This window comes from Plecotus auritus (genome assembly GCF_963455305.1).
Source record: "Plecotus auritus genome assembly, chromosome: 2".
Taxonomy (NCBI): Eukaryota; Metazoa; Chordata; class Mammalia; order Chiroptera; family Vespertilionidae; genus Plecotus; species Plecotus auritus.
The window spans coordinates 169,239,170-169,252,589 of NC_137771.1; the positions used below are offsets into that span (position 1 = coordinate 169,239,170).

At 40.2% G+C, this 13,420-nt stretch overlaps 1 protein-coding gene and 1 pseudogene across 2 annotated transcripts in view; both read right to left on the minus strand.

Annotated features, from left to right (window-relative positions):
- The window catches only part of KPNA1 (karyopherin subunit alpha 1), a 78,635-nt gene that overhangs the window by 13,439 nt on the left and 51,776 nt on the right, over nucleotides 1-13,420 (minus strand). The window contains exons 6-10 of the mRNA XM_080654947.1: nucleotides 12,145-12,276; nucleotides 11,111-11,199; nucleotides 10,691-10,790; nucleotides 10,084-10,247; nucleotides 7,094-7,172 (exon numbers count right to left, since the gene is read on the minus strand). Coding sequence (XP_080511073.1) covers nucleotides 7,094-7,172; nucleotides 10,084-10,247; nucleotides 10,691-10,790; nucleotides 11,111-11,199; nucleotides 12,145-12,276 — 564 coding nt within the window. The remainder of the gene's footprint in view (nucleotides 1-7,093; nucleotides 7,173-10,083; nucleotides 10,248-10,690; nucleotides 10,791-11,110; nucleotides 11,200-12,144; nucleotides 12,277-13,420) is intronic.
- LOC308242628 (inhibitor of growth protein 1-like) lies at nucleotides 3,595-4,448 on the minus strand (annotated as a pseudogene). Its single transcript has 2 exons — nucleotides 4,147-4,448; nucleotides 3,595-3,884 (listed from the first exon to the last, which is right to left on the minus strand). The product of its transcript is annotated as an inhibitor of growth protein 1-like (transcript).

Here is a 13,420-nt window from a genome sequence, read left to right on the forward strand (position 1 = left end):
AATGATCCCACTTCTAGGAATATATCCCAAGAAACTAGGAACACCAATCAGAAAGGATATATGCACCCCTATGTTCACAGCAGCACAATTTATAATAGCTAAGATTTAGAAACAGCCTAAGTGCCCATCAAGAGATGAATGGATTAAAAAACTGTGGTACATCTACACAATGTATTCGAATACTACGCTGCAGTAAAAAAGGAAGAGTTCTTACCATTAGCAACAGCATGGATGGAACTAGAGAGCATTATGCTAAGTGAAATAAGCCAGTCAGAGAAAGATAAATATCACATGATCTCACTCATTTATGGAATATAATGAAAAACATAAACTGATGAACAAAAACAGATCCAGAGACAGAGAAATATCAATCAGAATGTCAAAGCTCAGAGGGAAGGTAGGGGAGGGTGAGGGTAAGGGGGAGAGATCAACCAAAGGACTTGTATGCATGCATATAAGCCTAACCAATGGACACAGACAACACTGGGGTGAAGGCATGAGTGGGGGCGGGGAGGCGGGTTGGGAGAATAATGTGGGGATAAAGACACATATGTAATACCTTAATCAATAAAGAAATTTTTAAAAAAGAAAGGACACCGAAGGTAGGTTGAAAATGAGAAAATGAGCTATTTCTCCACTATCAAGGTGCATGCGTTAGCTTCTCCTTCACCATGTTTTCTGACAAGACTTTCAGGTTCAAGAAGCTCCTGGCCAAGAAACAAAAGCAGAAGCGGCCCATTCCCCCATGGATTTGGATGAAAACTGGTAATAAAATCAGGTACAACTCGAAGAGGAGACATTGGAGAAGAGCCAAACTGGGTCTATAAGGAATCACACATGAGAGATGACTCACATATTTATGCTGTATCCAGGTTGCCTACGCCTTTAAATGATTGAAAAGATTGCTACTGTCTGGACAGTTGGGGCATTTTAATTGGAAAATTAATGGACTCATGATTTTGCTCTGTTGACTTTTTTTTTTTTTCTGCAGTAGTAGGTTGGTTCAATAATAAATTTGTGAGACCTTTTAAAAAAAAGAAAATGTGCCGAAACCGGTTTGGCTCAGTGGATAGAGCGTCGGCCTGCAGACTGAAGGGTCCCGGGTTCGATTCTGGTCAAGGGCATGTACCTTGGTTGAGGGCACATCCCCAGTAGGGGGTGTGCAGGAGGCAGCTGATCGATGTTCCTCTCTCATCGATGTTTCTGGCTCTCTATCCCTCTCCCTTCCTCTCTCTGTAAAAAATCAATAAAATATATTAAAAAAATAAAAAAGAAAATGAGAAAATGCATGTTGACCCAGGAACCAGGTCAGTTTCGATTCCCAGTCAGGGCACATGGCTGGGTTAAAGGCTTGATCCCCAGTAAGGGGTATGCAGGAGGTAGCCAATTGATGAGTCTCATCATTGATGTTTCTATCTCCCTCTCCCTTCCTCTCTCTGAAATCAATAAAAACATGTAAAAAAAATATTTAAGAAAATTAGAAAATGCTGAGATCAGTTACCACAAGTACCAAAATAAGAAAATAGACCAAAATTAACAGTAGGCCAAAAAGAAAAATGAGACTAAAATCTTGAAGTACAAATTGCCTAAAGTCTTTCAAAGTTCTTTATCTCATAGGCATAAAGAAGCTTGTTTTGTTGTTTTTTTTTTTAATATATATTTATTTATTTCAGAGAAGGGAGAGAGAATGAAACATCGATGAGAGAGAATCACTGATCGGCTGCCCCCTGCATGCCCCACATTGGGGATCGAGCCCGCAACTGACTTGGGCATGTGCCCTGTCCGGGAATTGTTTCATAGGTCGATGCTCAACCACTGAGCCACGCCGGCCAGGCTCTTTTTTTTTTTTTTTTTTTTAAAGTTTCCCTGTAGTTTATTTTATTTTATTTTTAAAAAATATATCTTTATTGATTTCAGAGAGAAAGGAAGAGAGATAGAAACATCAATGATGAGAGAAAATCACTGATTGGCTGCCTCCTGCATGTCCCCTACTAGGGATAGAGCCCACAACCCGGGCATGTGCCCTTGACCAGAATCGAACCTGGGACACTTCAGTCCACAGGCTGACGCTCTATCCACTAAGCCAAACCAGAGGATGAAGCTTATTTCTAAGAGGAAAATAAATAATGTGAATAAGGTTATTTTAAGAAAGGTTCAGCTGTTATTAGACTAAATTGAGGGAGATAAATGCTTGGGAGAGTAGGAAGATAAATCAGGTGGGTACAGCAACAACCTTTGTGTGAAAAAAACAGGAACCAAAATAAGATGATAGGACGTGGATCTGGCAACACTAAGGTAAGACATGGATCAGATAACAGTAAGAATGAATCAATAAGACCTGGTGACTTACTATATAAAGTGTGAGAGATATGAAGACATCAAATATGACTGCAAAGTTTCAAGTGTGGATGAAGAGTTGTATCTAATTGTTGTATTTTTAATTGCAATGGAAAAAATCAAGAGTTGGAACATGCTTTGTGGGGGAAGAACATAAATTGTAAGAGACAAATGTGAGACATGCAAGCAGAAATATCTAACAGGCTACTGGATACATGGGATTGAAACTTAAGAGAAAGTCAGAATTGATGTATAGATTCAGAACTTCATTCAATAAATATTTTAGTTCCTATATATTGTGCCAGAAACTATTAGATTACAGAGGCATAAAAATGAACAAGATTGACACAGACTCCCCTCTAGAAGCTTACAATCAGTGATTAGACAGCTATAATACAGTGGTAATTAGTTACAATACAGTGTGGTAAGTGCCATGATGGATGAAATAAAAGGAGCACATAACTTAAGAGTATGACAGCAAACAAGGTTTCTCAGAGAAAATAGTTTTGTCATATCAAGACCTAAAGATGAGAAGACAGGGGCGGAGTGTGGATACATGTGAGGTAGTGGTCAAAGCAGGAATGAGAGGTAGAGATATGTTCCATGCAGAGGAAAGAAAGCATGTGGTAAGGCTCAGAGCTAAGTGTGGTCATAGCTAATTCAGGGAAAAAAACAGCCAGAGCATATAGAATTTGGTGTGGGAATGGGAACACAGAAACTTAGCAAATACACTGAAAGGGTTACAAAGACAGAAAGTACAAAGGACGATATATTGAAATCCTCCTTTCCATTCCAGTATCCCAGACATTCAGTTCTCTACAGAGACAACCAATATTATTAGTTTCCTATGTATCCTTCCAGAGAAATTTTATGCAAACATAATGAAACGTATAGTATACTGAGTATACTGGGGTTTTTTTTCCCTTTCCTCCCTCTGCCCCTTTTTACATACTATTCTGCCCCTTGGTTTGTTTGGTTGCTTTTTCAGGTTTTGGGTTTTTTTTTTGAGTGTTTAATTCAAACCTGTATTTGTAGTTTCTGAAATGTTGACCCACAGACAACTTTCTTGTTACACATGTGTATCAATGAAAACAAAAGGTAGAGAATCAATGACATCTCTACAGACAAAAAAAAAAAAAAGCCTCCTTTTAAAACATTCTTTAAAAATGTACATTTTACAGTCTTTGCACCTCACCAAAGGTGGCGATGTAAAAGATACTAGCTTAGTTCTCCTCACTGTTTAGCAAGGTCCACTACCTACCTGTTATAAACTCTTTCCTTTCTGGGTTTCTCCAGAGCTTTGTCCATGGTTTTCATTCTCCCCTTGACATTTGGGACAATACACTTGCTCTGTGGTTTATGACTCAGTCCTACACAGGGGAAGTGGAACTGTTCATTGGGGTACTCATCAATCATTTCTCCATAGGAGAACTTTTTGCACAGACAGAAAGTGGGCTGGTCTGGTTGAATGGGAATGTCTACGGGGTATGATTCCCTCTCTGCTTTGACCTTGAAGCATTTCTTCTCTTGGAGGCCTTTGCTTTCTTCTCCTTGGGCGTTCTTTTTTTTTTTTTTTTTTTTTTTTTTTTTTTTTTTTAAATATATTTTATTGATATTTTACAGAGAGGAAGGGAGAGGGATAGAGAGCTAGAAACATCGATGAGAGAGAAACATCGATCAGCTGCCTTGTGCACACCTCCCACTGGGGATGTGCCCGCAACCAAGGTACATGCCCTTGACCGGAATCGAACCCGGGACCCTTCAGTCCGCAGGCCGACGCTCTATCCACTGAGCCAAACCGGTTTCGGCCTCCTTGGGCGTTCTTGAGGTGATGTCATCATGGTCATGATTATTAGCTGCATTCTCCCGATTCATATTGTTATCCTGCTGCCAGGACCTCTTATTATTGAAGTTTTCTGCCTATGTGATTGTCTCATTCTTGTATTTATCCTGGCTGGCTTTGCCACTGTGGCCAGTGGAGTCACTGACCTTTTGGTATGCCTCAAAGAGTTCCACGTGACTGTCCACCTGCCTAGTCAGTTCTCCACCAATCTATCATCCGACTCATAATCTACATCTTCCTGAATCAGGGCTCTCTGAATGCAGTGCATTTTCCTCTTCTGAATTGTTTGTCTCCCACTTAAACTTCTAATAATACTGATCTATTTCCTTGAGAATTTGCTTCCCCTGCTCCTCAGGGCCCCTGGATCGGGGGCCAGGACAGGAGGCTGGAGCTGTATCCTGAGCCAGCAGCTTGGCTAACAAGCCACTTCCTCGGCCCTGAGGCACTGCCATTGCTCCACAGCCCCCTTGTTTTTCTTTATAAATAATACTAGAGGCCCTATGCACAAAATTTGTGCAAGGGACCTGGCCCCTGCCCCAGGCTGCCTCTGCCTCAGCCCCCGGTGCTGCAGCTTCATCCAGGTCATCTGGTCTAATTAGCATATTATGCTTTTATTATTATAGATAACTTGGAGAGCTTTCTATATCAATGATTAAGAACCTCTTCCTTCTGTTGCATAGCATTCCATTATAGTTACCAGATTTTATTTTTATTTATTTTAAATGTTTTTATTATTGATTTTAGAGAGAGAGTAAGGGATAGAGATAGAAACATCGATGAGAGAAGAAACATCAATTGACTGCCTCCTACATGCCTCCCACCAGGAATCTAGCCAGCAACCCGGGCATGTGCCCTTAATAGGAATTGAATTGGAGATCTCCTGGTTCATCAGTCGACGTTCAACCACTGAGCCACTCCAGCCCTGTGATACAGCTGCCAGATTTTAAATGATCTTAAACATCATCCAAGGACAATAGAGGGCCATAAAAAGATTATAAGTAAAAGATATGTGATCAAATTTGTGTTTTACAAGCATCCTTCTGGTAACATGGGAATGGTACAAGAAATGTCTCAACTAAGCATTTCAATAGATAAGTAGAGATGTAATAACAGAGTTAGAGACTGATGAGAGTAGGGAAGAAGAATCAAACTGATGCCCAGGTTTTTGCCTCAGGAAACTGTCAGTGTCATTCACTGAAAACGGGAACATAAATAGGCAGAGGCCCAAATATATAGGGAAAACAATGAGTACCCTAGTGGATAGAATAAATTTAATGAACATATGAGAGTTTGAAGACAGTACAAATTTAATCTTCCTTAATTTTAGAGATTAGAAAAGTAAAGACATTAAATGTCTGTTAAAAGTAAATGGTGGTTGCCCTGGCTGGTTTGGCTCAGTGGATAGAGCGTCGGCCTGCGGACTGAAGGGTCCCAGGTTCGATTCCGGTCAAGGGCATGTACCTTGGTTGCGGGCACATCCCCAGTGGGGGGTGTGCAGGAGGCAGCTAATCGATGTTACTCTCTCATCGATGTTTCTGACTCTCTGTCCCTCTCCCTTCCTCTCTGTAAAAAAATCAATAAAATATATTAAAAAAAAAAAAAAGTAAATGGTGGTTAAGAAAAAGCAAGGTAAGGCTAAAACCTAATTCTCAAAGTGATGGCTGAATTTATAAAAAGATCAGTGAATGAGGCTGAAGGATTATCTCATGGAGAATTCCCACAAAAAGGAAGAAACAGAAAAAGGAACTCACTAAAAAAAAAAAAAAAAAAAAAAAAAAAAAAAAAAAAAAAAAAGGAACTCACTAAAGCAGTGGTTCTCAACCTTTCTAATGCCACGACCCTTACATACATAGGCAACCCTGCTAGCGGTTCTCTACCACAGGTTGAGAACCGCTGCTGTAGAGCCTAAGACCATCGGAAAACACAGCTATTTACATTATGATTCATAACAGTAGCAAAATTACAGTTATGAAGTAGCAACGAAAATAATTTTATGGTTGGGGGTCACCACAACATGAGCAACTGTATTAAAGGGTCGTGGCATTAGAAAGGTTGAGAACCACTGCACTAAAGGGAAATAATAAGTCAGGAGACCCAAAATACTTCAACACCACAACAGCCTAAAAAGATAATTTAAAGATGACAGCAATGTGCCAATGTACCTAAAAGATCAAGAAGGAAAATGGCTAGGCCAGGCGTGGGCAAACTTTTTGACTCAAGGGCCACAATGGGTTCTTAAACTGGACCGGAGGGCCGAAACAAAAGCATGGATGGAGTGTTTGTGTGAACGAATATAAATTCAAAGTAAAGGAGCGGAGGGGAGAGCAAGAGAACCCTCCGCTCTTTCGGCTCCGCGGGCCGGATAGAACAGCTGAACGGGCCGGATCCGGCCCACGGGCCGTAGTTTGCCCACGGCTGGGCTAGGCCAATCCACTGTGAGTAATGTATCTGGATACAGAAGTTGAATGGAGTGACATTAGGAGCTAGAAGGGAAGAATCCTCCTCACACAGGAGATTTTACTGACCATATACAAAAAGGAGAAAATTATCAGAGATGATGAGATAAAGATGACGGAGATAGAGAAAAGATGCTAATGAAGGCTTCATATGCTCACAAGAACCATTTCAAATAAGAGTAGTAGGAAAGAAACCTGCCCAACCAAAGGTTAAGTTAAATCATAGGGGAACACAAACTTTCTACAAGTACCACATCAAAACAGAGATAACGAAGGTAGTGAAAGTAGTTGCCCAATTTTTTTTGTTTGTTTTACTTGCCTAATTTTTAACAAATATTAATGAAACCAAGTATTAATTTTCTCCAATAATATGGAATTTAATAGTATAATAGAAACTTAATCATGGGGTTCAATGTACTATTTTTGAAGGAAAAAAACAGTTGTCACATATTCATACCTGTGTCTGAATATCATCCCCTGTGACAATGTTTCCCACGGCCCTCAAAGCAGGAGAAACCACTTTGTAATCATTATGCCTGCAACCATAAAAAGAAATATTATTTCTAACAATTCTATCCTTAGTTTATTTTCCGTAGGGCTAAAATACAAACTAAATAACATGTGATAGAAAGGTACTGATGGTGGTTATTAAGGGAACCCTATCATGATGACAGAATGTTTGCTGTTCCCTAGAAGAGCTGACTCTCTGTTTAGTATTTTTGGATAAAAAACTACAAATCTTTCCTAATAATTTCTCAGGTATTCCATCACTGGGATTCGAAGTTTTCCCTCTCATTGTTTGTCATAGTCTTTATTTCTTCTTTATTTGGTCTCTAAACCACTCCTGACATACCCTTCCACACAACGCTTTATATATTTGAAGACAAATATTAAATCTTTATTTCAGGCTAAGTAAGTTAATATCTTTTAATTTTCCTTCAAAATCCTATTTTTTCTCCCTTTAATAAGATTGATCACTCTTCTCAAAACTGTGACAGTTCCTTCACATTTAAGATTGGATGATTAAAAAGAAATGGTTAAGATACATATGTAATCTAGTGACTAAAGAGTACCATAGATGGCTTCCCAGATTTTAAATGCTGTACTTCTGACCCCTGGAGCATCAAATTGCTTTTAATTCACAACAGCATTATGCTGCTGATCTGCACCCACTCTGCAACCAGCTATAATCCCAGAGTTTGGCATTGTGTACATTACACTGATCTAATTCATTTCACATGTCATGTTTGGAGCAGTGTCTCCTTGCATCGACTTTGTACTTACTTGAATTAAATTTCAAGCAGCTTATAATTGTATATCATTTCCCCATTATCTTATCACTCTAACTTTTTCTTTAGTATTATCTAAAAACTAGAGGCCCAATGCACAGAATTCGTGCAATAGCAGGCCTTCACAGCCGCAGTTGCCTTCATCCTCCCTCGCAGCTGGGGGATGGGAGCAGGGGGAGGGGGGAATGCCTGGAACCCTCCCTTGCAGCCTCAGCAGATGCCTTGATCCCACGGCTGCAGCTCCGGCTTCCTCCCAGAAGGATGTCCGGTCTAATTAGCATATTATGCTTTTATTATTATAGATTATTATAGATTTGAGTAATAGTCTTTATTTATGTTGTCAGTAAATCTTCCACTCCATAAATCAAAGGCATCACAAAGAGATATAGCAAATTAAAATTCAAAGGATGACACCAGCCTAGAATAAGCTCTAAAGCAGACAGAAAGATAAGGAATGACTATTTTTAGTGGCAATATGCCTTTCACTGTCCAGTGAATATGAGCTGAAATTACATACATCAGTTCACCGAATGTTCCTGAAGGAATGCCAACAGAAGAAAAGTGAGAGGTTCTTTATGTTTCAAAACAAACAAACAAACAAACAAACTTGACATCAATATAAACAATTACAAAAGACAGAAGCCCAAAGCACAATAAACCAATATAATCTTTCCTAATAATAGAGAAACATGTAAACTGACCGTACCTCCGCTACGCCCACAGCCAATCAGAGTGAGTATGCAAATTAACCCAATAAAGATGGCGGTTAATTTGTATACATACCTGGGTCCCAGAAACCTCCTCGGCACCCAGGTCACTCCCAGCCGGCCATTCCACGGAGGCTTTAGGCTTGAGGGACGGGGGTACCCGCTTCCCAAGCCTACAGCCTGGGGCGGAGGCTGTAGGCTTGGGAAGGGGCCAAGCCTGCCATCAGAGGGGTGAGGGGGGGGGGGGCGGGTGTGCCCGCTTCCCAAGCCTACAGCCTGTTGCAGAGGCTATAGGCTTGGGAAGTGGCCGAGCCTGGAATCAGAGGGAAGGGGAAAAAATCAATGGAAACATATCCTCAGGTGAGGATAAAAAGAAAAATAAAGAAATGTCATATCTTATGAAAGGCACATCTTGAAAATGCCTAAAGAAAGTTGTCATTTTTTCATGGTGAAGGGACTGGAGTCCATGTTGATGAAAATACCTTGGTGGCTGCAGTGACTGGCAATGGCTGCAGTAGCGGGATGATGGGCCTGGTGCCTTCCCCTGATCAGCCCGGTTGCCTCCCACAAAGGGAGGCCAGACTGCTCCAACAGGGAGCGGGCCTAAGCCATCAGTAGGACATCCCCTGAGGGCTCCCAGTATGTGAGAGGGGGCAGGCTGGGCTGAGGGACCCCTCCCCAGTGCATGAATTTCATGCACCAGGCCCCTAGTCCTATCTAATAAAGGAGTAATATGCAAATTGACCATCACTCCAACACACAGATGGCTGCTCCCATGTGGACACAAGATGGCCACCACAAGATGGCCAGCAGGGGAGGGCAGTTGGGAGGGACCAGGTCTGCAAGGGAGGGCAGTTGTGGGCAATCAGGCCAGCAGGGGAGGGCAGTTGGGAGGGACCAGGCCTCCAGGGGAGGGCAGTTAGGGGTGATTAGGCAGACAGAGGAGGGAAGTTGGGGGCGACCGGGCCTGCAGGGAAGGGCAGTTGGGGGGGACCAGGCCTGCAGGGGAGGGCAGTTAGGATGACCAGGCCTTCAGGGGAGGGCAGTTAGGGGTGATCAGGCCTGCAGGGGAGGGCAGTTAGGGGCAATCAGGCTGGCAGGGGAGCAGTTAGACATCAATCAGGCTGGCAGGCGAGTGGTTAAGGGGTGATCAGGCTGGCAGGCAGAAGTGGTTAGGGGCAATCAGGAAGGCAAGCAGGCAAGCAGTTGGGAGCCAGCAGTCCTGGATTGTGAGAGGGATGTCGGACTGCCCGTTTAGGCCCGATCCTACCTGGATCGGGCCTAAACGGGCAGTCGGACATCCCTTGAGGGGTCCCAGATTGGAGAGGGTGCAGGCTGGGCTGAGGTATACACAAATTTCGTGCACTGGGCCTCTAGTGAATTAAAATTTGAGTTCAGCAATTGTTATTGGGACAAAAAAAAGCAGACACACTTTCTTCAAGATAACTTACATCAGCAACTCCACAAGTCTTCTACACACCCCTGCATCAATGACTGCTTGAATTTTATCATTAGGTCCATCAGATAGATATGAGAGGGCCCAGCAGGCATCAGCCAGTACATCAGTGTCACTGACAAATAGCAACCAGGAAAGCACATTCAGACAGGGGGAAACCTGTAAAGGGAAGATGGTATGATTATGAAATTCATAGAATAAAAGCGAGAAGTGAGGTGAGAAACTCCAAAAAGGAACCAGACACACACTTGTTGACTTCTGGAGTGATTAGTAGTACTTCTAGAGATGGAGTAGCAGGTGGTCAAGTTCATCTTTGGGAAAGCTGTCAGTGGCCTTGTAGTTTACTTAATGAGGCAGTCAGAGCCCAAGGAAAATAACTTCAGAGAGCAAAGTTTAATATAGACCAATTCTGAGAGATTCCTTGTCAAAACACACTCATTGCAGATCAAAGAGATAACATAACCCCATTTCTCTAGAAACAGATACTTTTTTGATAAAATTTATATTAGAATTTTATTATTTCTTTCCTTTCATATTAATATTGGTTGCTCACTCTTTTAATTGTAATTTTTCTGCCAATTTCCCACAAGTATAATCCTTACCTTTGCAAATTCTGGAGGTGGACTTTTCCCTCTACAGAGATTAGACAAAGCCCACACAGCATTCCGGGTCATAGTCAAGCGGTTTTGCTTTGAAAATAACCTACAAGTATGATGATACAATAGTAAACAATATAATAAACATTAATTCAGTGATGGCATAATATAAATACTAAACCAGAAAAAAAAAAAAATACTAAACCATTTTCTCCAGAACAATAGCTTAATTCTAACCAAATAATTCAGAATTTTGGGACTGGAATTTCTTCAGATGCCTGAAGAAATTATCTGAATAAGTCAGTAAGAAAATGTCTAAAACAACAACAAAAATAACAGAAAAATCCAAAATGATTTCCAAAGATGTATTAGCTTTCTGAAGAACACCCCATATTTTTATTACTTAAAAAAGAAAAAGAAACTTACTGTAAAAGAGGGGGAAGAATGTTGCAGTCTAAGACATAGTCCCTGCACATGGTACTATCTCCAGCAATGTTGCCAAGAGCCCAGACTGCCTGTGAAAAATCATTCATTAATGACAGGTTGTATATTTTTATTCTCTTATAATTCTTTTTTAAGAAGTCAACAAATCACAATAACTCTACAAAATTATACTGTAGTTAATCAATATATTATACATGGACATTACTAACACCCCTAAGTTCACTCATCAAGGAGTCAGATGAAATAGTTGTGGGATTGGGGAAAAAAGATGAATAATATTATAAGGTTTACATGCAAGGTAGTAAACTTCATAAAGAAAGGAAACAATTCTTAAGTGTATTCTTTTACCTTTTGGGAACCCACCCCTAAGTAACATTCCACACAGCTCTTGGTATAGAGCAGTGATGCCTATGGCTTACTCAGCTGGTTAAAAATATATCTTAAGCTTGCATGCAAAAAAACAGTAAACCAAAATTTAAGAACAATCAAAAAACACAAAACTTTTGGACAGGTGATGGATATATCAACTTTCTTGATTATCATAATGGTTTCATGGGTATATATATGTCAAAACATATAAATTTAAATATATGCAGTTTATTATAAGTCAATTATACCTCAATAAAGCTGCAGAAGAAAATTATTCCCATTTAGTTTTTTATATTTAGGAATTTGATAAAGTTGGCAGTAATAAAAAAATTCATGTTTCCTAAGTCTTTTGTGCACAAAAATGGCAAAGATCTGTTATTTCAATAAACACTAGATTCATATAAAAAAAAAAAAAGTTCAATTATGATCTAAAAAGTATGTCAGGATTGGAAGGAAAAATGATTTTGTTTCTAGGAGAAATTCTACCTATATTCACTATAAATTTTTTATTTTGGTAAATTTAAATTTCTAGAATGTTCCCTGTAATGAACCATAGACTATCATGGCCAAGTGGTAAAACTGAGGCCCTAAATGTAAGAAAATGGTATTCTTTCACCTGCTTCTCTTTATCTATTTCATTTTTTTACCTGCTCCTGGACATCTTCAAACTCTGAGCTGAGCAACTCTATGAAGATAGGCACAGCTCCTGCCTGAATTACAATCCGGGTCTGATGAGAATTTCCTGAAGCAATATTTGTCAATACCCAAGCTGATTCAAACTATAAAAATAAAAATAATTTCATTATATTAAGATTTTAATAGCATGTTTAATTATAACAATTAGGTTTTCTGTACATGAAGAAAAAAATCTGAGATTATTTGTATATATAACCTATCAGGTAAATACTATATTAATTTTAAAAGGAATTCCCAGAAGAAATACCTCAGCGCCCAGAGGACTATTCGGGTGTCTAAAATTTCAGATCAAGGCAGAGCTGACAAGAGACCATAAAAAAAATTAGGGAGTGCTTCATATGCTAACATGGAATGATCTCCCAAATTATGAATTTTTTAAAAAATGAAAAACAGCATACATTGATACCATAATGTATTTTCTAAAAGGGTTAAGAGGGAATGTATGCATTAATTTACTTATTGTACAGAGTATCTCTGAAAGGAGTCACCAGTAACTGTAAATACTTGTTACCTACACAGAGAGGTCAGGATGATTAGGGAACAAAGATGGGAAGAAAAAACAGGTAGAGTGAAAAAGGCAAAAGATGTTTTAAATCAGCTGTCACCAACCTTTTAGACCTCATTGACCACCAGTGGTCCACAGGCCACCGGTTGGTGACTGCTGCTCCAAAGGTTTCCTTAAACCAGCGGTCACCAACCTTTTGGACCTCACGGACCACCAGTGGTCTACGGACCACCGGTTGGCAACCGCTGCTTTAAATGATAAGTTGGCCAAATAAGTTAACAGGCATATAGTTAATAGAAATGGGAACTTCAGAGCATAAGAGCTTCCAATAAATGAGAAGGCTCCACACCAAGGCACAGAGGTAAGATTAAAAAGAACATTCTTAGCCCTAGCCGGTTTGGCTCAGGGGATAGAGCGCCAGCCTATGGACCAAAGGGTCCCGGGTTCAGTTCCGGTAAAGGGCATATGCCCAGGTTGTGGGCTCGATCCCTAGAGGAGGCATGCAGGAGGCAGCCAATCAATGATTTTCTCTCATCACTGACATTTCTCTTTCTCTCTCCTCCCTTCCTCGCTGAAATCAATAAAAATATATATTTTTAAAAAAAGAACATTCTTAAAGGTTAATAAACTGGTAAACAGATTCTGAAGAAAATTGTGGTCAATGAAAATTACTGCATATTACTAATCTTACCCCTTCTACAGTAACTTGACTCGAGCCTATT